The sequence below is a fragment of the Schistocerca piceifrons genome, chromosome 7 (assembly GCF_021461385.2).
Source record: "Schistocerca piceifrons isolate TAMUIC-IGC-003096 chromosome 7, iqSchPice1.1, whole genome shotgun sequence".
NCBI classification, from domain to species: domain Eukaryota; kingdom Metazoa; phylum Arthropoda; class Insecta; order Orthoptera; family Acrididae; genus Schistocerca; species Schistocerca piceifrons.
The window spans coordinates 467,822,383-467,849,332 of record NC_060144.1 but is presented as its reverse complement, the minus strand read 5'-3'; the positions used below and the strand labels follow the sequence as shown (position 1 = coordinate 467,849,332).

At 43.5% G+C, this 26,950-nt stretch overlaps 1 protein-coding gene across 1 annotated transcript in view; it reads right to left on the bottom strand.

The window, feature by feature from the left end:
* The window catches only part of LOC124709019 (juvenile hormone esterase-like), a 160,863-nt gene that overhangs the window by 101,339 nt on the left and 32,574 nt on the right, over window positions 1-26,950 (bottom strand). Inside the window, exons 3-7 of the mRNA XM_047240666.1 lie at window positions 26,204-26,389; window positions 19,358-19,578; window positions 17,445-17,610; window positions 14,774-14,952; window positions 8,603-8,726 (exon numbers count right to left, since the gene is read on the bottom strand). Of these exons, the coding sequence (XP_047096622.1) occupies window positions 8,603-8,726; window positions 14,774-14,952; window positions 17,445-17,610; window positions 19,358-19,578; window positions 26,204-26,389 (876 nt within the window). The remainder of the gene's footprint in view (window positions 1-8,602; window positions 8,727-14,773; window positions 14,953-17,444; window positions 17,611-19,357; window positions 19,579-26,203; window positions 26,390-26,950) is intronic.

Here is a 26,950-nt window from a genome sequence, read left to right as displayed (position 1 = left end):
GCATTTGCTTGGGGGTTTCTAAGCTAACTGCTTTGAAAATGAAAAGAGCCGCAAGGGAAAAAATGTATGAAATTTTGAAATATGGAATATTTAAGACGGAGTGTCGAGGATTGTTACTGCAGGAGACTTAGAAGAGGTAAATTGCTGAAGGGATTGCTTACTAAATGACATTCAACAGCCTAAACCGCATAAAATATTTCTTTATTTAAGACAAACGGTTTCGACAGACTTTTCTATCATTTTCAGGTCTTAAAACATTTTTGTTGTGCAAACGTGTACATTTTACGCGAAACCTCATTCCAAATTGTCACGTGGATAAAAAATAGCACATTATAACCTTTTTTAACGTGCAGATTCTCATCCACATGGCATTAACGAGAATGATATATCAGCTGGGTTTATTTCCAGATATATTGAGTAAAACGTGTCTGACAGAATGCTGATATTTTTTTGCTCAAGAAGCACTCATTTTTGTCATTATACTTCTATACCCCAACGAATCTTATAATCTGCAGTGGAGCGCACGCTTTCATGAAATTTCAGAATGCAGAGGAGCGTGTGCTGGTCTCATACTTCGTGGCAAATTAAATATTTATTGAGATAAGGGACATGGACGTCGCTTCCTAAAAACTCACCCTAGTGATCCCGCAGTCCTATGTGACGATACCGTGTCGATCCATGGCGGACAACACGGTACAACCCATGTAGCACGTACATCGCTGCGTCATTCGTAAGGTGAACGGGTTACGAGCTGCTGTAGTGTTGGAATGTGAACGCTGACTCTGCTCTACGTACTGCTTTAGACGATGTTGTATTCAAATCCTGAGTATGCCATCGATGCATTTCATGTACAGGAGGGTGAGTGACAGTGCCATAAACACGGTACAACCCTTGTAGCACGTACATCGCTGCGTCATTCGTAAGGTGAACGGGTTACGTGCTGCTGTAGTGTTGGAATGTGATCGCTGACTCTGCTCTACGTACTGTTTTAGACGATGTTGTATTCAAATCCTGAGTATGCCATCGATGCATTTCATGTATAGGAGGGTGAGTGACAGTGCCATAAACACGGTACAACCCTTGTAGCACGTACATCGCTGCGTCATTCGTAAGGTGAACGGGTTACGTGCTGCTGTAGTGTTGGAATGTGATCGCTGACTCTGCTCTACGTACTGTTTTAGACGATGTTGTATTCAAATCCTGATGATGCCATCGACGCATTTCATGTATAGGAGGGTGAGTGACAGTGCCATAAACACGGTACAACCCTTGTAGCACGTACATCGCTGCGTCATTCTTAAGGTGAACGGGTTACGTGCTGCTGTAGTGTTGGAATGTGAACGCTGACTCTGCTCTACGTACTGTTTTAGACGATGTTGTATTCAAATCCTGAGTATGCCATCGATGCATTTCATGTATAGGAGGGTGAGTGACAGTGCCATAAACACGGTACAACCCTTGTAGCACGTACATCGCTGCGTCATTCGTAAGGTGAACGGGTTACGTGCTGCTGTAGTGTTGGAATGTGATCGCTGACTCTGCTCTACGTACTGTTTCAGACGATGTTGTATTCAAATCCTGAGTATGCCATCGATGCATTTCATGCATAGGAGGGTGAGTGACAGTGCCATAAACCACTTCAGTTGCATCACGAACGATATCCATATCGCCGGTGCCCTGACAGGAAGACGTTTCAAGAAGTCCACTACCGTTTATGTGAGGGACAGACGGTTCTTGCGCAGAAGGTTGCCTGTTGTATTAGAAGACCTTTCACTACAACTCCGGCAACTGATTAACTTCGTGCATGATGGTGACACTGCCCGTTTTAGTGTTATCGTCCGCCAACACTCGACTCGCCGCCATGCTAACGTGGGATAGGTAGAGGTGGACCAACTGTTTGGCCCCGACTCTCACGTGACTTAAACCTGTTGGAATTTTTCTTATGGGGCCGTTTGGAAGCGTTGCTGTATGCTACACGTGTGGAGAATGAAGCATCACTTCTTGTAAGAACTCAGGCGGGAAGTCAAAGAATGTATACAACCCGTGGAGTTTCTGAACGTGTTCGTGTCTCCCTATGGCGGCGAACAGAAGCCTTGGTGAGGGCGGGCACTTCGAACACACCTTGTAAGGCAGTGAACTGGTTGCACCATTGTGAAAATAAACTGGAGTTTCTCATACATAAAGTAATCGACTTTCCTGTTTCATATCTCAGTAAATTTCCATTCCTGGACCCCTGTTCATCTTTCTCTATCTTCTGCATGTGCTGAACCTTGTCGTGAAATATTTGAAAAACCCTTTAGAATGCATCCGTATACTGAATATTCTGGACCACAGCGGCGGTCACCGGTGGATTCGCGATTTCACTTATTAATCTGCCTGCTGCTCAAGCCCTTATTTTCCTTTTCTGTTGTCGTGGGTGTGTGAGAGAGAAAACGCTGAAACACGCTCTGCCACTGAGATCACAGTTCGCGTACCTCTTCGGTAAGACACACTGACGGAAAATTTTACATCATGAACACCATTACAGAACAGTACCAGCATTTCAGTGGCTGTGTAGTTTGTCCATTATTTCCAGTACAGAAAAAGGTCATTCCTGCAGATTAAGAATCGTTAGTATATTATGGCTATCGAATGTACCTATTGTTTATGGAACTTTGCAGGTGGAGATCGGATGAAAGCATGCCCAGACAGCGTGCGCATTTACCTTTTCACCATCTTTTGCACTTTGAGATCGGTCGAGTCACTGGCATGAGGGAGATGGGAGCATTCCGACAGACCGCACAGACAGAAAACTGACTGCAGAATGGGTGGTGACGAGACGGGTTCAGGATAACAGTGTTCCAACAATAATAGGTGCGGATCCTTCCAGAAGGAGTACACCACGAGAGGATCGTGGGATTGTTCGACTGGCTCTGGAAAATAGACCGATATCAGAGGTGAAATCCGGGCAGAGGTTACAGCCACTAACCGTCTATAACGGTGTACTGGAAGCTGGACTGACATCTCGAATTACCCTGCAACGTATACCGCAGATGCCGTGCCACAGACAACAGAGACTTGCGTTGTGTACAAACAAACTCAACTGGGGCACTGAATGCATTCTTTGTTGTTCAGCGACAAGTTTTGTCTCTGTCTGAGGTGCTCAGATCGACGTCAAGGTGTCCCTAGTCGAACCGATGAAGAGTCACAGGTAACAGAAACTGTGATTATTATTATCGAGACCCATACCTCAGCATCTCCTGCAATCATCATGCTGAGAGCCACTGAAAATTACAAAAAGCGTGATATGATAGTCGTTAAAGAGATGCTGAGTACTCGCCAGTATGTGGCAAGAATGGTACATCTCGTTTGCATATCCTTAATGATAAGATACCATCTTGCGTATCCTAGGATAATGTAAGAAAAAGATATTGCCGAGAACCCGAGAAAATTCTGGCCCTATGTGCAGTCGATAAGCAGGTCGAAGGCTTCTGTCCAGTCACTCGGAGACCAGTCTGGTATAACAGTAGAAGACAGCAAAAGGATAGCGGAAGTTAAATTCCGCGTTCAAGATTCGTTTGACCGTCGCACAGACTCTAGGATGGATGACATAGTAATGCGCATCCCTGGCGTAGAGAAACAGCTGAAAGAGTTGAAAACAAATAAGTCGCCAGGTGCGGATGGAAATCCAGTTCGGTTTTACGAAGCTTAGTCTACGGCATTTGCCCCTCACTTAACTTGCACTCATCGCGAATCTCTCGCCTAATCGATCGGTAAAAAGCGAATGTAACTGCTTTTTATAAGAAAAGAACGGACCCGCAAATTACAGATCAATGTCCTTAACGTCCGTTGTTGCAGAGTTCGTGAACATATTCTGAGCTCGAATATGATAAATTTGCTTGATGACGAAAAGTTTCTGTCCGCGGATCAGCACGGTTCTAGATAGCATCGCTCGTGCGAAATTCTGCTTGCTTTATTCTCCCATGACATACTGCGAATTATGGATGAAGGGCAACTGGCAGATTCCAGATTCCTAAGTTTCCGAAAAGTGTTTGACACGGCGCCCCATTGGCGATTGTTAAGGAAGGGATGATGCTTGGTTTGTGGGGCGCTTAACTGCGCGTTCATCAGCTCCCGATTATTAAGGAAAAATTCAAATGGCTCCAAGCACTATGGGACTTAACATCTGAGGTCATCAGTCCTCTAGACTGAGAACTTCTGAAACCGAATTAACTTAAGGACATCACACACATCCATGCCGGAGGCAGGATTCGAACCTGCGACCGTAGCAGCAGTGCGGTTCCGGACTAAAGTGCCTAGAACCGCTCAGCCACAGCGCTATGAAGGAAGGTACAAGTGTAAGGAATAGGTTCCCAGGCGTATAAATGACTCGAAGAGAAGTAACAATACTCAGTATGTTGTCCTCGCCGGCGAGCGTTCATCCGAGGCAAGGCTCAGTATTGCCCAAGGAAAGTGTGAAGGACCGCTATTCTAGACACATAAATAATCTGCGATCGTTTGCTGGTAATGCTGTGGTGTACGAGGAGGTGTCATTGGGTGACTGTAGGAGGATACAGGAAGACTTAGAATTTCTAGTTGCTGTGATGTATGGCACCTAGCTCCAAATGAAGAAAAATGGAAGTTAATGCAGATGAGTCGGGAAAGCAAATCAGTAAGTTCTAATACAGCATTACTAGTGTGACACCGAACAGTCACCTCGATTAAATATTTAGGCGAAACGTTGCAGAGCTATGTGGAATGGAACGAGCACGTAAGGATTTTAGTACAGAAGCTGAATGATCGACTTCGTTTTATTGGGAGAATTTTAGGAACCTGCATCGATATGTAAAGGAGACCGCATATAAAACACTAGTGCAAAGCTTTCATGAGTACTGTTAGAATGTTTGGGATCCCCACCAGGTCGAATTAAAGGAAGACATCGAAGCAATTCAGAGGCGGACTGCTAAATTTGTTACCAGTTCGCGCTAGTGTTATGATGGTGCATGAAGGACTAAAACAGAAGTCGCTGGAGGGTAGGTGACGTTCTCTTCGACGAACATTATTGACAAATGTAATACTACATGCTTCTCCGAAGGATCGTTGCATGGTACTTCTCAGAAACACAGACACTGTAATATCGTATTCATCCGCCGAAGCCGGTGGGAGTGGCCGTGCGGTTCTAGGCGCTGCAGTCTGGAACCGAGTGACCGCTACGGTCGCAGGTTCGAATCCTGCTCGGGAATGGATGTGTGTGATGTCCTTAGGTTAGTTAGGTTTAATTAGTTCTAAGTTCTAGGCGACTGATGGCCTCAGAAGTTAAGTCGCATAGTGCTCAGAGCCATTTTTCATCCGCCGATACCAGGCTAGCGACTTCCGATTAAATGCGCCCCTTGTACGGGAATTACAGTCAGTGAACGAGTGCAGGTTAATGACATATGGGTGACGACATACTGAAGTTTCGATCTAGCTCTGATGCCTGCACGGACAGCCGAAATTTTTAAAGCGACCGCTCACGACAAGCGGAACATCCGGGTTCGAGTCCTGGTCCAGCATAAATTTTCAGTGTCGTCATTCCGTTCTACTGTTTGAGGTTTCCCACACTCGTGGCTGCTAATAGAGTTCGGTTGGGGACGGGCGAGCAGCCAGGTCCGCGCAGAGCGCATACACGCAGGGACCACTGGCGGCACGCATGCACTGCCGGATGGAAGGGCTGTAGTCGCGAGGGGTTCAACCTCGTTGTCAACCGGACCCACGAAGTTTAAGTTGAGTGGACCTTAATTCAAGTAGTGAAACCTCCATCATTGTGAGATCTCGCCATTTGCTTGCGTGTAGCTGCTCGCAGCAATGTCGCCGAGGCGAAGAGCAGCGATTTTTTTCATTTTTTATTCATTTATTTTTTTTCCTCCTACTCTGGTGGTAGTCGTTCCTTTCTGCTTCCAGATGCTCTAAACAACACCGGAGTCTGAAGACATACTGATGACCGCCGGTTCCGGCTTGGGTGTGTTATTCCATCATTGAATTGGTCATCAGACGTTAGATAGATTCGGCAAATGATTATTGGTGATGGGTTTAAACTGCCACTAGTCTGAGTCACCATCTCGTGAAGTGAATGCAACTCTTGGCTGCCTGTCTCATCGCTTGCGAAGTTTTGAGGGACTTTCCCAGGTAGATCCTTGGAGCAACGCCGCCCCCCCTCCCCCTCTCCTTGGTTTGGTCAGATTTGATGATTTTTTAAAATTTTAATAACTGTAATTTCAAGTTTGAAGATGTATAACTGGTTCTTAAAGACTGCTATTCAGGCCTTCATCCATGAAACATTTTTTAAAATTATTACTATTTGAGCCTTCAGCCCAGAAATAGTTGAATTTGTTGTCATTTAGGCCTTCAGCCATGAGTGTTTCTTGTCTTAAAATTTTAATTAGACAATTGTATTCTAGCAGTGAGACTTTGATGATTGTTCTTTTAAAAATATTTTAAAAACTGTAATTGCAAGTAGAAGAAGTTAACTGGTTCTTAAAAGATTGCTATTCAGGCCTTCAGCCGTGAAACAGTTTTTAAATTATTACTATTGGGCCCTTCAGCCGAGAAATAGTTTCAATTTGTTGTCATTAAGACCTTCAAAAATGGTTCAAATGGCTCTGAGCACTATGGGACTCAACTGCTGTGGTCATAAGTCCCCTAGAACTTAGAACTACTTAAAGCTAACTAACCTAAGGACATCACACACATCCATGCCCGAGGCAGGATTCGAACCTGCGACCGTAGCGGTCGTGAGGTTCCAGACTGTAGCGCCTTTAACCGCTCGGCCACTCCGGCCGGCCATTAAGACCTTCAGCCGTGGAACACCTCTTAATTCATTTTCACCTTCTATTGCTTGTTGTTTCCAAATAACGTGTACGTGATTGAAAAATAAACTAACCAACAGCAGTTTATTACGGCCCCGACCACAATCGTAACCCAATCCTGCCTTCCTTGGTTCCAGGTCTCGACTGCTAGCAGAGCGTTTAGAGAACCGGCATTTGAAGCTGACTGCAGAACGATTCTACTGACGCAAACGTACATTTCGCCTAAGGAACACGAAGATAAGAGACATTACGGCTCGCGCGGAGCCATGTAGACGATCGTTTTTCCCTCGCTCTGTTTGCGAGTGGAACGGGGAAGGAAATGATTTGTAGTGGTACAGGGTACCCTCCGCCACGCACGATACGGCTGCTTGCGGAGTATGTAGATGTAGATGTAGAAAATCTCATTTTATGTTCCACACCCCAAACACATTGAGGAATACCCGGCTCGTTGACTGAGATGCACCATCCTCTGATTTGTCACCCATATAGAATGCCTGGGATGCGATGGGAAGACATATTCTGTGATACCAGCCTCCAGCCAGAAATCCTTATGGACACAAGCAGCATGTATTTAAGGCATTGCAAAAAAGGTGTTTCGTACCTGTGGGGATCACACCTCGTACTGAAGGTCGTGATAGACGTCACTGCCGAGTATCTGTTACATTATGAAATCTCCACAAAATCTGATAAATACTGAACTAGAGTTTCAAGACATAACACTTTCCGTTTCTGTCAGTGTAAAGTAGTAAAGGAGTTTTGCTATTTGGGGAGCAAAATAACTGATGATGGTCGAAGTAGAGAGGATATAAAATGTAGACTGGCAATGGCAAGGAAAGCGTTTCTGAAGAAGAGAAATTTGTTGACATCGAGTATTGATTCAAGTGTTAGGCAGTCGTTTCTGAAAGTATTTGTATGGAGTGTAGCCATGAATGGAAGTGAAACGTGGACGATAAATTATTTGGACAAGAAGAGAATAGAAGCTTTCGAAATGTGGTGCTACAGAAGAATGCTGAAGATTAGATGGGTAGATCACATAACTAATGAGGAGGTATTGAACAGAATTGAGGAGAAGAGGAGTTTGTGGCACAACTTGACAAGAAGAAGGGACCGGTTGGTAGGACATGTTCTGAGGCATCAAGGGATCACAAATTTAGCACTGGAGGGCAGCGTGGAGTCTACAAATCGTAGAGGGAGACCAAGAGATGAATACACTAAGCAGATTCAGAAGGATGTAGGCTGCAGTTGGTACTGGGAGATGAAGAAGCTTCCACAGGATAGAGTAGCATGGAGAGCTGCACCAAACCAGTCTCAGGACTGAAGACCACAAGAACATCACAAGGAATATAGGGCGATAAAAAAAGTAATCCACTGATGTCGGAATGCCATCCCTCATCCAGATACAAGACAAAAGTTAATGTAGATAAAACTGCCTGGCAGATATGCAGGTTCTATCATCCTATCTTCTTGTTTGGAAGATTCAAATAAGCAAAACTGACAAAAATATATCGAATAATATTTCACACTACAAGAAATGACCTAGACAAATATTCGGGTAGCATTATGTACAAACAATATTCTTCAGACATATGTTATACATCAAATGTGGTGAAACCAAGAGTGTATACAAGAATGGGCGCTATTAGATAAAAGCTATCTGGAAGCACTTAGACATTTTTAATAATTTTATGCAGATACAAACATTACATTTAACATTATCACCACGCTTATCAGAAACATTTATTCTTATATAAAAGCAATAGCTGATGGTGAGCGCTTACCATATTCCGTGGAGCCGGTGCCATTGTAGTCGAAGTAGTAGAAAAAAACAGGTATAGTACTGGAGTGCACCACTGCTCTAGCGAAGGAGTCCGCTGCATTAATGAAGTAGACGTCGGAAAACAACTGAAAATAAAAAGCTACTCTTTGTAAACACATATATGCATCAACACATAGGAAGCTCTACTTCAGATCATTTCACTAAATTATCGTACAGTCGACAGTAACGAACGTAATAATTGCTCGCTAGAACATTAATAAGACTGACATTTCTTAAATTTCATATTTTAATTACTACATATATATCATCATGATCAATATAAATTTCGTTATTATTATCTTTATATATTGTCCATGTACTACACAAACTGTGTTGTTGAAACGTTGAGAATGTCTGGTTAGATGTAAGAGACAGTCTGAAGGCCACTGTCTTGCAGGTGAAACCAATGCAAAAGTCAATAAAAAAATTAAAATATCTAAACTTCGTGCCAGAAAAGTGACTATTTAATTTAATTGTAGGATTAAATGAAGAAGATAAGGAAAATATTAAATTGAAGTCTTCAATGTATAATATTCTTTAGGCTAAGTTTCATAAAAGCCTGGAAAATCATGTACACATTTTCGTTAAGCTTGTTATGTATTTACGGAATTTTGGACCAGAAAATTTCTGCATGCCCTAGAATGTTCATTTTGTAAGTCATCTGTTACAGATGCAGAATCTTAAAATCATTTTCATTGTTCTCAATAGTGTGTCAGGTCTGCTCTTCAGCTGATATTGCGTCCTTTTCGGCAGTCACCAGCATCTACCCGACTATGGATGGGAAATCCAGCATGCATGGTGTTGGAGGGAACTTTTGAAACATTTGAAAACAAGGACTGCACTCGGTAGTTTTCGTTGTGTGCTAGGGCAGCGAGAAAATTTCTTATCCTTCTGAAGAGCCGGCAATGATATCAATAAAGCTTTATTTTCATTACTCTGATACATTTGCAACAATGTAAGTTCAGTATCAACGTCATATGAGTAATAGGTTTTTTCCCTGTGTAGCATTAAATCAGCATTGTGTGTGTATGTATTTGTGTGTGTGAGCGCGTTTCGTTCATCTGAATATCTTCAAATACCGTGCCGTTATAGAATTCTCTGTCTTGAAAAGCTTACGCCCAGTACATGTTCACCCGAGTTTCAGTTTGTTAAACTTTGACAACGGCTAAGGAGTCTGCTGAATAAATTGAAACGTCCCCTTAGAAAAATTATTGAATTACTGTGCTGATATATCTCTTACATTATTTGATTTTCAAACAGCTGAGCAGAACTGAACGTATTCAGACATTTCGCTCTTTACCTATTCTGATAAACACTAAACTGACACACAATATTTTGAGCACAACGCAATCTGACTTTCAGTAATACCTACAAAAGTATGGCCCTGACTAACATTAACATATACGTTTCACAAATCACTTACCTCACAAAAATCTTCGTTACTCGAACTACTGCAATACGGCGAGCGCCACTACTGCCAGCTAAATAAAAGACTCAAACTACTCAAGGCACTAACTACTGATAGGCATAGTTAGCAAGTGAAAGATTTTGATAGAGAACAAACAATGTATTTACCTTAATAGTGTTCAAAAGTCATAATATATACGTCAGTCCATGATATCCAATATTACAAATTTACTGTTTCTGATGGACACACGTCCAGATCATCCGCTCTCAAAAATCCGCCATTTCACTTCCCCACATCCACCACTGCTGGCGGCTCACAGCACAGCCAGTGATTTTCATACAGAGCGCTACTTGGCGTTACCAATAAGAAAACCTAAACAGCCTACTTACAAAATTACAACAGTTAAACGTAGAGCAGGTGAATGCAGGTTTGGCCGAACTACTCCGGAAGACGTTCGACGAGAAAGACGTCCAAGCCACCGACGAAAACATCGACAAAAGTGCAGAATACAGTATCGGACGATCAACAACTACTTGTATGTATGGTGTGTGACACAAGAGGCGTTCAGAAAGAAGGGTACGACACATTTTGTATGATGAATGAACGATGAGAAGGAGAGACAGGTGTGGTATTTGATGAATGTTGATGAGAATCAAGTGCGGATAATTTCTCCTCATAGTTTATAACACTAAAAAAAGTAACCTAAATTATTTTGTGTGACTATTCGCTTCTCTGGGCGAGACGAGAGCCCACCAGTTTACCATAGGAAGGAAACACCAATAAAATTTATTTATAATGGGAACCCTGCAAAATAAAGGAGAAATGGATTTCTTCTGCCGGGATTGGATTGCATAGTGTTCCACTTGTCACAGGATGTTTAAAGGGTAAAAGATTAACTGGCACAGGTTTTCTGGAAATGCTAGGTAAAAAATACGTGAAAAGAGCCTGCAGTCCAAAAGAAATAACTTCATCGTTCTCAGGTCAATGAATGGATGAGCAGTTCTGTATCAGTTTACCACATCACGTTGTGATCTCGCTCGTTTCATGCCACACTTAACACCTGACCACGATGAGGGACGAAATCATCGTAAGATTGACATTTTAACGGCATTTGGAGCTGCACTTTAACCAAGAACTTGCTATCCCAGGAATCCGTAACGGAATGGTTTGAGTTCAATGAAAAATCGAACGATATGGCACAGTGAGCTCGTCATTGGACATGCATTTAGTAGAAGGGAGCAGTCTTGAGATTCTCGTCCGTAGAGCAACATACAAAAGGTGAATTTCGGGAGGGTTCCTTTGTAAAGGACACGATCAATTTCATTCCCAATCCACGTTAAATCCTACCTTGTGCTCCATCTCTGATGATCTCTTCGACACCGCGTTTAATTCTAATTGTCATCTCCTCCAGGTTATAGAGCCTGCAGATGAATATTTTGTAGACATTCTACAACAACACTACGAAAAAGAAACTTGCTTACTGGAAAAGCATTGAAGAAACTGAATTGATTTAAAATGGAACGACTAAGGAAATTAAATGCATTTTCGACGTATAAAACGTAGTCTTATTCTGTCAAGCCGAGACATTGTCTCCCAAGCTCTTTAATTTGTTTCCGTATCAGGTAACAGTTAATATATTGGCACCTTCCGTACCTTCAACAACACTCACAATCTTTAAATACCCGTTATTAATAATTGATGTTGGATAAGACCCCAATAGCACCCCCACTTGAGGGTGTGAATGGAGGAAAGTAGTGACATGCAAACACAGTTCTTTAAAGCCTCGAATAATTTAAACCAGATGTGTTAAAAATATTACTCACTATACGGAAATTAGGGGTGGGATGGCCTAAAATGCAAAAAGTGTAAGCAAGCTGTACTGGTTTCGAATTCGTAGTATTCGGAGTTTATGGTCTGGTCGATGAAAGTCCTAATGACATTTTACTCCTAGGGATGAGGTGGCAGTAAGATTGGTTGACACGCACAGCTTAACCCTGGCGTGCTTGGAAGAATGTCAGTTAAACTTGGTACGAATGCGAGTCATCTGGGGAACATACTGGAGCGGGTCTGGGAAGGGGCGTGGGGAGAAGGGGGCAATAACGTCCGCTAGAGGTTGAGGATGGGTAGGGCAAAAGGGTAACTTGTTAAAATTAGTGGCAACCCCCGATATTAGTGTCGTATATACAGGGTCTTACAAAAAGGTACGGCCAAACTTTCAGGAAACATTCTTCACACACAAAGAAAGAAAATATGTTATGTGGACATGTGTCAGGAAACGCTTACTTTCCATGTTAGAGCTCATTTTATTACTTCTCTTCAAATCACATTAATCATGGAATGGAAACACAGAGCATCAGAACGTACCAGCGTGACTTCAGACACTTTGTTACAGGAAATGTTCAAAAGTCCTCCGTTAGTGACGCTACATGCATCTACCCTCCGTGGCATGGAATCCCCGATGCACTGATGCAGCCCTGGAGAATGGCGTATTGTATCACATCCGTCCACAATACGAGTACGAAGAGTCTCTACATTTGGTACCGGGGTTGCGTAGACAAGAGCTTTCAAATGCCCCCATAAATGAAAGTCAAGAGGGTTGAGGTCAGGAGAGCTTGGAGGCCATGAAATTGGTCCGCCTCTACCAATCCATCGGTCACTGAATCTGTTGTTGAGAAGCGTACGACCACTTCGACTGAAATGTGCAGGAGCTCCATTGCGCATGAACCACATGTTGTGTCGTACTTGTAAAGGCACATGTTCTAGCAGCACAGGTAGAGTATCCCGTATGAAATCATGATAACGTGCTCCTTTGAGCGTAGGTGGAAGAACATGGGGCCGAATCAAGATATCACCAACAATGCCTGCCCAAACGTTCACAGAAAATCTGTGTTGATGACGTGATTGCACAATTGCGTGCAGATTCTCATCAGCCCACACATGTTGATTGTGAAAATTTACAATTTGATCACGTTGGAATGAAGCCCTATCCGTAAAGAGAACATTTGCACTGAAATGAGGATTGACACATTGTTGGATGAACCGTTCGCAGAAGTGTACCCGTGGAGGCCAATCAGCTGCTGATAGTACCTGCATACGCTGTACATGGTGCGGAAACAACTGGTTCTCCCGTAGCACTCTCCATACAGTGACGTAGTCAACGTTACCTTGTACAGCAACAACTTCTCTGACGCTGACATTAGGGTTATCGTCAATTGCACGAAGAATTGCCTCGTCCATTGCAGGTGTCCTCGTCGTTCTAGGTCTTCCCCAGTCGCGAATCATAGGCTGGAATGTTCCGTGCTACCTAAGTCGCCGATCAATTGCTTCGAACGTCTTCCTGTCGGGACACCTTCGTTCTGGAAATCTGCCTCGATGCAAACGTACCGCGCCACGGCTATTGCCCCGTGCTAATCCATACATCAAATGGGCATCTGCCAACTCCGCATTTGTAAACATTGCACTGACTGCAAAACCACATCGTGATGAACACTAACCTTTTGATGCTACGTACTGATGTGCTTGATGCTAGTACTGTAGAGCAATGAGTCGCATGTCAACACAAGCATCGAAGTCAACATTATCTTCCTTCAATTGTGCCAACTGACGGTGAATCGAGGAAGTACAGTACATACCGACGAAACTAAAATGAGCTCTAACATGGAAATTAAGCGTTTCCGGACACATGTCCACATAACATCTTTTCTTTATTTGCGTGTGAGGAATGTTTGCTGAAAGTTTGGCCGTATCTTTTTGTAACACCTTGTATAGTTCAAGGTTGACTGATAACAGTTCCATTGGGTCTAGAATTAACGTGACATAAAAATGGTCGACAACGACTACTGTTAGTGTCGAATTCACTGTATTCGAGGTTACTACGCTGAATGGTAATAGTACTGATTCCAAAATTTATCTATAGGGAGGGGTGTAGGAGTGGGATGGGACGGGGTAACATCTAAAGTATGAGTGTGGAATATGTGTCATAATTTTAACCATTTTTGGTACACGTAAGAGTACTACAGCTTTCTATAGAAGAAGTAGCTGTGCAGAAGATTTTAGTGAGAAGGAGAGAAGGCAACGTTTAACGTTCCGTCGATGACGAGGTCATTAGAGAACAAGCTGGGATAAGGATAACTGGGAAAGGAAATCGGCTGTATCCTTTTCAACAGAACTAAACTGGCATTTGCCTTAATCGGAAAATCTATATCTTGACGGCAGGACGAGGATTTGAGCAGGTGTCACCCCGAATACGAGTCCAGTGCCTTACATTTTAGGCACAGTCGTTGCACTTCTGTGTGGAGACTTCGAATGGTGAGAATTTCTCATTTATAACATTTCACATCGAAGACCACCGAATGGAGGTAGAAAATATTTGTATTTTGACAGTACAAAACGCCCTAACTACAACCGAGTTAAAGAGAGAGTCGAAAAGATGACCTTGCACTTCGTATCCTCCATGCCCCCTACTCCAGTGCCCCACCTCTCACTGCAGCAGATTTAGTTAACACTAAAGAAGAATACTAAACTCTTATGTTTTCACAATTTGTGTCAAAATTGTGTCACGAAGGGTCCTTTGGTCTTCCAAGCCCGTCTCTGAGGGCTCTGCTCTTCTAACTGATCGAACATAGTGTGCCTTTCAAATTATCTCGGATCCTCCAGTTTTCGGAAATTGTAAGGTATCCAAACTACAGCCAACTCAGCACAATGCTGCAAATGCCTTACACTTACATCAATAACGGACTGCATCTGCTCCATAGAGAAGCCCTCGTCCCCAAAGTAGAACTGCTCCAGCTGTTCCGCCGCGCGAGTCCGCTGTTCCTCCGTGGGCAGCGGCAGCTGAGGAGCGATCATTGCCGTGAAGTTCTCCTTCATGTCGGCGACTCCCGCCTCCGTCAGCAGTTTGGAGTCTGCAATAAAAATGTAGGCTTCCAGTAACAGTCAGCTTTGCTGTGAATGATGGCGCTGATGTGGGTGCGTCACGAAATGTCCGCTATCAGAGGGGCGAGGGGCACGATAAGAGGAAAGTGCCTTGTGCGCATGCGCATCGTGAGTAGCCAAGTCCCAGCGGTAAACATTGTCAGCATGGGCAATACTGAGAGAGAAGCTAGTTTCGCTCGAAACGTGTACTTGCCCGGTACATCTGTCGACCGCTGTGGAATTTCGTAGTCGTGTCGAGTTTTACAGAAGTAAGGTGTGCGAGAGGACTCCAGGAAATCGCGACATGTACGGAAATAGGCCGAAAAATATTTATGACAAACAAGAATATAATTATCATCGCCACTCTTTTTCCCTTGCAGAAATTTGAGCTTTATTTTTAGGGTCCTGCCTCACATTCGGAAATTTCTATGTATTTTTTTTTAAGCCAAATATTTGTGACAAACAAGTCTACAAATGTCACTGCTACTCACTTCACTTGAAGTAATTTGATATTTCGCCTTGTAGTTAGAATCAAATCACAAATTGAGCGAAAGTACCCTTGGCAGAGCGCTGTAATATACAGGGTGGCCCATTGGTAGTGACCGGGCCAAATATCTCACGAAATAAGCATCAAACGAAAAAACTACAAAGAACGAAACTCGTCTAGCTGGAAGGGGGAAACCAGATGGCGCTATGATTGCCCTTCTAGATGGCGCTGCCATAGGTCAAACGGATATCAACTGCGTTTCTTTAAATAGGAACCCCCATTTTTATTACATTTTCGTGTAGTACTTAAAGAAATATGAATGTTCTAGTTGGACCACTTTTCTCGCTTTGTGATAGATGGCGCTGTAATAGTCACGTGGTATCACGTAACATTCCGCCAGTGCGGACAGTGTGTGCTTCGTGATACATTACCCGTGTTAAAATGGACCGTTTACCAATTGCGGAAAAGGTCGATATCGTGTTGATGTATGGCTATTGTGATCAACGGGCGTGTGCTACGTATGCTGGTCGGTATCCTGGACTACATCATCCAAGTGTCTGGACCGTTCGCCGGATAGTTACGTTATTCAAGGAAACAGGAAGTGTTCAGCCACATGTGAAACGTCAACCACGACCTGCAACAAATGATGATGCCCAAGTAGGTTGATTTAGCTGGTGTCGCGGCTATACGGACGAATGTCGTGTACAGTTCTGCCATTGGGCACAAGAGAAATTACGGGACGATGACAGATTTTTTGCACGCGTTCTATTTAGCGACGAAGCGTCATTCACCAACAGCGTTAACGTAAACCGACATAATATGCACTATGGGGCAATGGAAAATCCGCGGTGGCTGCGACAAGTGGAACATCAGCGACCTTGGCGGGTTAATGTATGGTGCGGCATTATGGGAGGAAGAATAATTGGCCCCCATTTTATCGATGGCAATCTAAATGGTGCAATGTATGCTGATTCCCTACGTAATGTTCTACCGATGTTATTACAAGATGTTTCACTGCATGACAGAATGGCGATGTACTTCCAACATGATGGATGTATGGCACATAGCTCGCGTCGGTTGAAGCGGTATTGAACAGCATATTTCATGGCAGGTGGATTGGTCGTCGAAGCGCCGTACCATGGCCCGCATGTTTACCGGATCTGACGTCACCGGATTTCTTTCTGTGGGGAAAGTTGAGGGATATTTGCTATCGTGATCCACCGACAACGCCTGACAACGTGCGACAGCGCATTGTCAATGCACGTGCGAACATTACGGAAGGCGAACTGCTCGCTGTTGAGAGGAATGTCGTTACACGTATTGCCAAATGCATTGAGGTTGACGGACATCATTTTGAGAATTCATTGCATTACTGGGGTATTTACACATAATCACGCTGTAACAGCATGCGTTCTCAGAAATGATAAGTTCACAAATGTACATGTATCACATTGGAACAACCGAAATAAAATGTTCAAACGTACCTACGTTCTGTATTTTAATTTAAAAGACCTACCTGTTACCAACTGTTCGTCTAAAATTGTGAGCCATATGTTTGTGACTATTACAGCGCCATCTATCACAAAGCGAAAAAAGTGGTCGAACTAAAACATTCATATTTCTTTACGTACTACACGAATATGTAATAAAAATGGGGGTTCCTATTTAAAAAAAAAAACGCAGTTGATATCCGTTTGATCTATGGCAGAGCCATCTAGCGGGCCAACCGTAGCGCCATCTGGTTTCCCCCTTCAGGCTAGACAAGTTTCGTTCTTTGAAGTTTTTTCGTTTGACGCTTATTTCGTGAGATATTTTGCCCGGTCACGATCAATGGACCACCCTGTGTAAATAACCTCAAATGTTGCAGAACGTACTATTACATTAATAAGAAAGTATTTTTTGAGAACATTTCTGGTGGGGAACAGCGGTCTGGCAAAGAGTACTTTAAAAATGGAAAGTACTGAAAAACAGGAGTTGACAGATTTTCTTACGTACTTCCAAGTATGACTAATCCTTCCCCGGAGGTGACGCCCAGCATGATGGGTACTCGGTTGTAGCTGCCGGCTCTCAGCCTGTCCGCTGGAGGCTCGACGATCACCGCAGAGTCCGAGGGCGGCTCCACGACGGGCAGGAAAGCCAGCGGCAGGGGACAGCGCTTCTCCTGTGAAATGGGCGCAGAGGCAGTCAGGATTACAGAAGATATTGGCTACTCGTTACAGTAAATCACTTCGTCACAAGCGTGTGGAAGATATCACCTGGAACATAAACTTTCTAAAATAATGTGAAAGAAACAGGCGTAGGAGGTGGTATGTTAGTGTGAGAAGCTATTCTACAAGTCCAATAAAGAAATACCTTTTCAGCAGCGTCGCTATTTGTTCATCAGTTCTTACGTGTTGCTGTATTCAGACTTCATGATATTTACACAACTATGCCTAGAGACATTTGACAGATTTTAATCAACATCTGACAGCTCTGCAGATGATGAAGAAATTGATGAAATTTATGATGAGATAAAAGAAATTATCAGGTAGTGAAGGGAGATGAAAATTTAATAGTCATGGGTGACTGGAATTCGAGAGTAGGAAAAGGGAGAGAAGGAAACATAGTAGGTCAATATGGATTGGGGGTAAGAAATGAGACAGCAAAGGACTTGAAAGAGTAGTTGAATGGAATCTATAGTGTCTTGAAAGGAGGATATAAGACGAACATGAACAAAAGCATAACGAGGGTAAGGGAATGTAGTCAAATTAAGTCGGGTGATGCTGAGGGAATTAGATTAGCAAATGAGGCACTTAAAGTAGTAAAGGAGTTTTGCTATTTGGGGAGTAAAATAACTGATGATGGTCGAAGTAGGGAGGATATAAAATGTAGACTGGCAATGGCAAGAAAAGCGTTTCTGAAGAAGAGAAATTTGTTAACATTGAGTATAGATTTAAGTGTCAGGAACTTGTTCCTGAAAGTATTTGTATAGAGTGTAGCCATGTATGAAAGTGAAACATGGACGATAAATAGTTTGGACAAGAAGAGAATAGAAGCTTTCGAAATGTGGTGCTGCAGAAGAATGCTGAAGATTAGATGGGTAGATCACATAACTAATGAGGAGGTATTGAATAGAATTGGAGAGAAGAGGAGTTTGTGGCACAACTTGACTAGAAGACGGGATCGGTTGGTAGGACATGTCCTGAGGCATCAAGGGATCACCAATTTAGTATTGGAGGGCAGCGTGGAGGGTAAGAATCGTAGAGGGAGACCAAGAGATGAATACACTAAGCAGATACAGAAGGATGTAGGTTGCAGTAGGTACCGGGAGATGAAGAAGCTTGCCCAGGGTAGAGTATCATGGAGAGCTGCATCAAACCAGTCTCAGGACTGAAGACCATAACAACTACAACAACTGACAGATTTATAATAATACCTACGAAAAATAAGTCAACGTGATCCAAGGCGCATTCGAACAAGAAAATATACTCCATTGTATGTGAACGGAGTATAAAAAGTGTTGTTCACGATGTATTGATATTCAAGGAAGTGTGTGCGAGATGGGTTGCAAAACATTTGACATCAGGAATGAAAGAAAGGTGCATAGATGTGTACCGGGAGACCTGAAGTTCGTCTGCTTGCTGCCCTCCTCTCCTTCCTCCACCCTCTGTCTTTTCCGGATCTGGCTTCTTCAGATTATCACATTTTTGATCCCCTGAAAGAAGCTATTAGTGGCGCAAGGTTCGCTGATGATGAGGAAGTCCTGGTGGCAATGCATAACTGTTTATGCAAACGTATAAATCCACATGCAATTGAGAATGTTGTCTAGCGTTGGCATAACTTGAGGAGGCTATTTTTTTTTTTTTTTTTTGGATGATCCCTGTATTTCTTTGGGAAAATGGTATACATTTTCTGCACTAGTAACTTACGAATTCCGTGAGGGCGATAGTGTCATCCCTGGCTAGGTCGGACGCGTTGGCGACGCGAAGGAAGGCAGACAGTCGCGTGTCGTCGTCGTCAGTGTGGTTATCGCCCTGCGTCTGGAAGCCGAGCGCCTCTCCCATGCGGTAAGCCCTCTCGCGCGGCTTGTCCGTCAGCGCCCAAGGGGCTGTTGCCACCCCACTCTCCATAATCACTTCGCTGAAGAGCCCTGCCGATAAATTTGACTTTTACCTTCAAATACGAATCACTCCCACATTGACAGAATTTACAGTTAAATTAGTACCCTATTGTGGTGCACTAAGTGTGTAGAAACTTTGTAAGAAATGAATTCACACATATTATATAAACGGATGTATGTATGTTTGTATGTTCCGTATCTCCTCCTAAACCAATGGATCGATTTCAACTAAACTTGGTAAATATATCCATTACTATCAGGCAACCATCACTGTGGTGGTAAGAACCATCAACCTTTCATCGCTCAGGAAATATGACGCCATAAACAATGAGATGCGTGATAATCTACCGCATCTTGGATGAGTTTTATATTTATTACTTCGTAGTTACTAATTCTATTTCCATGAAAATTCACAGGCTGTACCCACACGTGCCACTAAATGCACGTACAAAATTATATAATGGTACCCCAAATAATTCAGGAAATACGATGTCATAAACACTGAGATGCGTGAAAAAATGCCGCATCATACATGAAGTTTTAATACATTTGTTCTCTACTATTTAGTCACTCCTACAGTCGAGTTAACAGAAGAAAATCGGCGACACCAAGCAGCGCTTTTTGACAGCTTTCATCTGCTAAGCGCGAACGGGCGGAAACAGTAGCCGTCTATACGGCTTGAAGAGGGAGCCATAGAGATTTTTACAAAATCGCGTTGCAGACAAGCGAAGCAGCTGCCCCCAGAGGACATAAACTCTACACTACAACCACAGTTCATTTTTTGTTTTCGTCTCGCATAGAGAACTGGTCACATGAATTCCCGAGCAATGCCGGAATTTTCTACTTTTTTTTTCTTTTTTTTCTTTTGGTCATCAGTCTACTGACTGGTTTGATCGCGACCCGCCACGAATTCCTTTCCTGTGCTAACCTCTTCATCTCAGAGTAGCACTTGCAACCTACGTCCTCAATTATTTGCTTGACGTATTCCAATCTCTGTCTTCCTCTACAGTTTTTGCTCTCTACAGCTCCCTCTAGTACCATGGAAGTCATTCCCTCATGTCTTAGCAGATGTCCTATCATCCTGTCCCTTCTCTTTATCAGTGTTTTCCACATATTCCTTTCCTCATTCCTTACCTTATCAGTCCACCTAATTTTCAACATTCGTCTATAGCACCACATCTCAAATGCTTCGATTCTCTTGTCAACTAGTAATTCTATAAGCACACAGATACCTGCCGTCCCATTGCGAACTATCTTCCAGATTCGCTACTCTTGGGACATCATGTTAGAGTGTAATGTCCTGCCGACACACAAATACAGACGGAGCAGAAGCCTGCGACGCATTGATAGTTTAAAAGTCTGTCAGATATGTGTGAAAACTGTCTACCAGGACCATTTTGAATACCAATCAGTGTTCATTATACATGGCGTTTCAAGGTCTGTGACTAATGTCTGGCTAAAAGGTCACGTCAGTAGGAACACCTTTTGTTAGAAACACTTCCTTGGAAATTTAGGCAACCTTTAGTACTCGCCGGCAATGGGACGACAAGATATCACCGAACTAGCATGGTATAAAAATGGGTGTGTCTAAGAGGAGAAAGATATTTTAGAAACGAAACTGAAACTTCGGTTTTACGTGGCCTACCGCCTTTCACGAGGAGCAGATGACTGGATAAAAGGCAACACAGAGCATACGAAAGCCTCAGGGTGCTTACGTCCTGCAGGCTTCTGTTTGTAACGAAAGTTATTCCTCAGGACGTGACCTATCACCATTAGAAGTTGTCGCAAGAACTCTGAAACGCCCTGTATAGACGTGTTAACTTTGAGACGCCACAACTTGTGCGAATGTGTAGTAGATGTCACTACTTGATAGTCGTTCTAGCTCATCGTTTCGTCACTCGTAATATACTAATAACAGTCATTATAAGTTAACGGTCACTTAAGGTAGTGGTCCTTATTGATGGCAGCCGTCCCGGCAATCTCCAGACGTGAATTCGGCTGGTAATGGAAAGCCTTAATCAGAATGATGAGATACGGGTTGGACTCCTCTAATCCTGGACGGTTGTGACGTCCACATTTGTAGCCATTTTATTTAGCACAGCAACTCGTTTCAAGTCGTCGGAGGTCGTCCTTAATTTGAATGCCGGGTATGTGAAGTTTGCGTTGGTGCGCCGTATCTTACGCAGCTACGGTGCTCACTACATAGCTTGATCCTAGCACCTCATTTGTGTGACTAATTTGGTATTAAGATTTTTGCATTCTTCTGAAGAAGCTTATCTGTAATCAAACTATTCCAGATGGAAGTATATAATTGGTGCTGTTTCCCATGGGTGTTGAGAAGTCGAAACGGAAATGCTATGTCATGAGACACTTAAATTATTTTGCACTTTTTGTTGGGTGCTTTCATTATTCCACTACTTTAATGCAACTCCAGTGCTGCTACATAGAATATATACTTACACAGGTCAACGTTTAAAAAGTTCTAATAGTAAGAACTACGTATATGAAGATCAGAGAAGATGCGAGTATTATTATTGATTTGCTTATTTAACCGAAGAAGGCAGACTTCGGAATCCTACAAATAACATATTGTGATATTTGTATCATCAGCATCTTAATTAAATCGAATAAGTACAATCAAAAAGGGAAAGTTTTCTAATATTAGCCATAAGTATCAAAAATTTTCCTGCGTTTAAATACACCGATGGAAAAAATCCGCAACACCAAAAATAATTATGTAGAGTACCGAAATTTCGGGGCTACATTTGTTTAGGCGACATATTTAAGTTGTTAACATTGAAAGAATACAGGTTAATACAAGTGCGAGATAAGGCACTGCAAATATGAAATGCTGGTACATTAATAACCTGTGTAACGTGCATGCGTTGTGTTATACAGGAGCCGGTTATCAGTTTGTGAGATGGAGTTCCATGCCTGTTGCACTTGGCCCGTCAATGCAGGGACGTTTGTTGCTGTATGTAGGTGACGCTGGAGTTGTCGTCCACGTCCCGTATGTGCTTGATTGGAGATAGTTCTGGTGATCGAGCGGGCCAAGGCTATATGTCGGCACTCTAGATCATGTTGGTTTACAACAGCTTTATGCGGTCGAGTGTTACTCTGTTGCAAAACACCCTCTGGAATAATGTTCATGAATGGCAGCACAACAGGTCGAAACACCAGACTGACGCACAAATTTGCAGTCAGGGTGCGTGGGATAACCTCGACAGAGTCCCTACTGTCGTACTAAACTGAACCCCAGACCACAACTCCAGGTGTTGGTCCAGTGTGCCTAGCACACAGACAGGTTGGTTGCAGGCCCTCAACTGGCTTCTCCCGACCGACACAAGGCCATCACTGGCACCGAAGCAGAACAAGCTTTCATCAGAAAACACAACAGATCTCCACCCCGCCCTCCAATGGTCTCTCGCTTGACACATCTGAAGTCACATGTGGCTGTGGTTTGGGGTCAGTGGAGTGCACGCTACAGGGCGTCTGGCTCGGAGCTGTCCTTGAGTAACCGATTTGTAACATTTTTCTGTGTCACTGTGGTGCCAACTTCTGCACAAATTGCTCTTGGAGATGCAGTAAAATGCGACAGAGCCATACGCCAGACACGATAGTCTTCCTACTGGTAGTTCCTCGTGACCGTCCGGAGTTCGGTCTTCTTCCGATCGTACATTCTCGAGACCAAGCAACCATCCACCGCTAACGTGAGTCATGAGAGTGAAGTGGTATAGATGTTGCAGTCGTTTGAATTGAATCACCACAGTAAGATGAGATGATGTAGAGACGCGACAGAACAGCGCAGAGGAACATTCGTATTTGGACTTGCCGATAACCTCAACCTGAATGAAGTTGCCCGATTTGTAGATGTATCAACGCGGACTGTCGAACGTGTCTACACAGTGTGATGTATCATTCACAGACGCACCGTAAGATCAGTGCCCATAAAAGCTACTAACCGACAGAAAGTGTAGGCGAACGTCACGCTTTGCAAATGACAAACGGTTTAATCTGCTATTGTCAGTGAATGTAGGTTCATATCAACCAGATTCCGAATGAACATGACTGGTAGTGTCATAGTAAGAACTAAGACATGATACGAGTGCTATTCAGAAAGTAAGGTCCAATCGGTCACGAAATGGAAACTACAGTGAAAATCCGATTAAGCTTTTGGCAGATGCATTGGGCAGTGTGTCTAGTGTGCCTGTTGATCACGTCACGTAGCTCTTTTTGTTTCTGAGCACACAGTGAGCACGCAGGAATGCCTAGAACTACAGTGTCTCCCACCAGGTATAGGTGCCCACTGTGAGGTTTCGCCTGATTTCATGCAGCCCCACATAACATACGAGGTGCTTTCAAGTTCTAAGGCCTCCGAATCTTTTTTTCCAATTAACTACTCACCCGAAATCGATGAAACTGGCGTTACTTTTCGACGTAATCGCCCTGCAGACGTACACATTTTTCACAACGCTGACGCCATGATTCCATGGCAGCGGCGAAGGCTTCTTTAGGAGTCTGTTTTGACCACTGGAAAATCGCTGAGGCAATAGCAGCACGGCTGGTGAAGTGCGGCCACGGAGAGTGTCTTTCATTGTTGGAAAAAGCCAAAAGTCACTAGGAGCCAGGTCAGGTGAGTAGGGAGCATGAGGAATCACTTCAAAGTTGTTATCACGAAGAAACTGTTGCGTAACGTCAGCTCGATGTGCGGGTGTGTGGTCTTGGTGAAACAGCACACGCGCAGCCCTTCCCGGACGTTTTTGTTGCAGTGCAGGAAGGAATTTGTTCTTCAAAACATTTTCGTAGGATGCACCTGTTACCGTAGTGCCCTTTGGAATGCAATGGGTAAGGATTACGCCCTCGCTGTCCCAGAACATGGACACCATAATTTTTTCAGCACTGGCGGTTACCCGAAATTTTTTTGGTGGTGGTGAATCTGTGTGCTTCTATTGAGCTGACTGGCCCTTTGTTTCTGGACTGAAAAATGGCATCCACGTCTCATCCATTGTCACAACCAATGAAAAGAAAGTCCCATTCATGCTGTCGTTGCGCGTCACCATTGCTTGGCAACATGCCACATGGGCAGCCATGTGGTCATAGGTCAGCATTCGTGGCACCCACCTGGATGACACTTTTCGCATTTTCAGGTCGTCATGCAGGATTGTGTGCACAGAATCCACAGAAATGCCAACTCTGGAGGCGATCTGTTCAACAGTCATTTGGCAATCCCCTAATAGAATTCTCTCCACTTTCTCGATCATGTCGTCAGACCGGCTTGTGTGAGCCCGAGGTTGTTTCGGTTTGTTGTCACACGATGTTCTGCCTTCATTAAACTGTCGCACCCACGAACACACTTTCGACACATCCATAACTCCATCACCACATGTCTCCTTCAACTGTCGATGAATTTCAATTGGTTTCACACCACGCAAATTCAGAAAACGAATGATTGCACGCTGTTCAAGTAAGGAAAACGTTGCCATTTTAAGTATTTAAAACAGTTCTCATTCTCGCCGCTGGCGGTAAAATTCCATCTGCCGTATGGTGCTGCCATCTCTGGGACGTATTGACAATGAACGCGGCCTCATTTTAAAACAATACGCATGTTTCTATCTCTTTCCAGTCTGGAGAAAAAAATCGGAGGCCTTAGAACTTGAATGCACTTCGTATGTCTCATGAGTTTCCTTCTGCACGAAAAATCTCGGCTGAATACTGCAGGGGCAACGAATACACCCCTGCAGCGTTTTCGATGGGAAGTATTTGATCACCCTCCACACAGCCCAGATTTGGCTCCCTCTGATATTCATCTCTGCTCACATGAACCACCGGCTATGAAGACATCATTTTGGCACAGACAACGAACGGTAGACCAGCGTAGAGAAGTAGTGAAAAGCGCAGCAGCTGCTGTCTATGACGAAGGTATTGGGAAGCTGGTACAAGGCTACAACAAATGTCTAAGTCGGAACAGCGACTAAGTTGAGAATTAGCTGGTAGATGTAGTAAACTGTGGTTTCCGTTTCGCGACTAATCGGACGTTACTTTACGAATAGTCCTCGTACTACGACAGTTATAAGCCTCCATAGGTTCACTTTGTATCAGATGTGCTGACTTTGATGTACAATACCTGGAACAGAAAAAGCGAAAACATCGGACAGGAAATTGAGAGGAATACCTAAAAAGCTATAGAAAGTGCAGAATGATGTACTTCATAACAGTGGATTAAACAGAACACGGTCAGGAAAGAAAGACCGATTTCTTTCATTCAAGCACTCATCATGAACATAAGTGAGCTAGCAAAAACGATACTTACACAAACGTAGGAGCTCAAATAAAAATGAAGAAAGCTGGTAACAGAACAAGGTGCACTGGATAGCGAGGATTTCAAACAGATAACCGACGACACGAGTTCTGTTCACCAGCAGCCACCGACAGAAGAGAAGAAGAACAGTGTGTACCTGGGGAAGAAGGATGCATAGCAAAGATACGAAAAGATGGTGGAAAACGGAAAGAAACTAGAGTGGAGAGGAGAGGAGAGGAGAGGAGAGGAGAGGAGAGGAGAGGAGAGGAGAGGAGAGATGAATTTCTCGCTTTCGTGCTTTTTAGTCTTTCAGTTAATAAATTATCATGCTTGGTTTATGGCGTGAGAGAAACTCACCCTTGGTCACCGGCGAGAGGAAGAGATGTGATGTGGAGCCAGCTCCTGCACTTCCCCCAAAGATGGCGACCTTGCTGGGATCTCCACCGAAGGCCGCGATGTTTCTCTGCACCCACTGCAGCGCCAGCACCTGGTCTTTGAGCCCCGCATTGCCCGGGATGTCGTCGTTCATCAGGCTCAGGAAGCCTGCCACACGACGACAACTTAAGCAGATATTCTCTCTTTCAGCAAACAAATTATTACACATCATTCCTTCCCACAGAGTTTCTAATTTTTCCGCTGTGTAACAAAATATTCAGCTTAAAAGATAGTAGACTACAGAAAACTAACCGTAGCTATCTTTTTAAACATGTGTCGTAGAAAAAGTACAGCTTTTGGTGATACAGAAGTTGTGCAGGGTTACTGAGAACTCATCTGGCTATCTATTTTGTGGTACTGAATACAATTAATTTAATGATTTCATTACAATAATAAATGCCAAGGGTTTTTGACTTTTACTTAATGCACATACAGCCGACAAAACAAAAGGAAGGAAAAATGGCTAAATTCTGCACCGGGCATTCTCGGAATGTGCAACCGCGTCACGGGTTGTGACAATGCCTTCACCCCACAATGCCCATGTTGGGCTGGAGCAGCAACATATTATCACACCAGTGGGACGTAATATACACACTATTGGAAATGATTACCACTTTAATACAGCACAATTAATGATAGGGTGTAGACAGTGATCAAGAAATACATAGT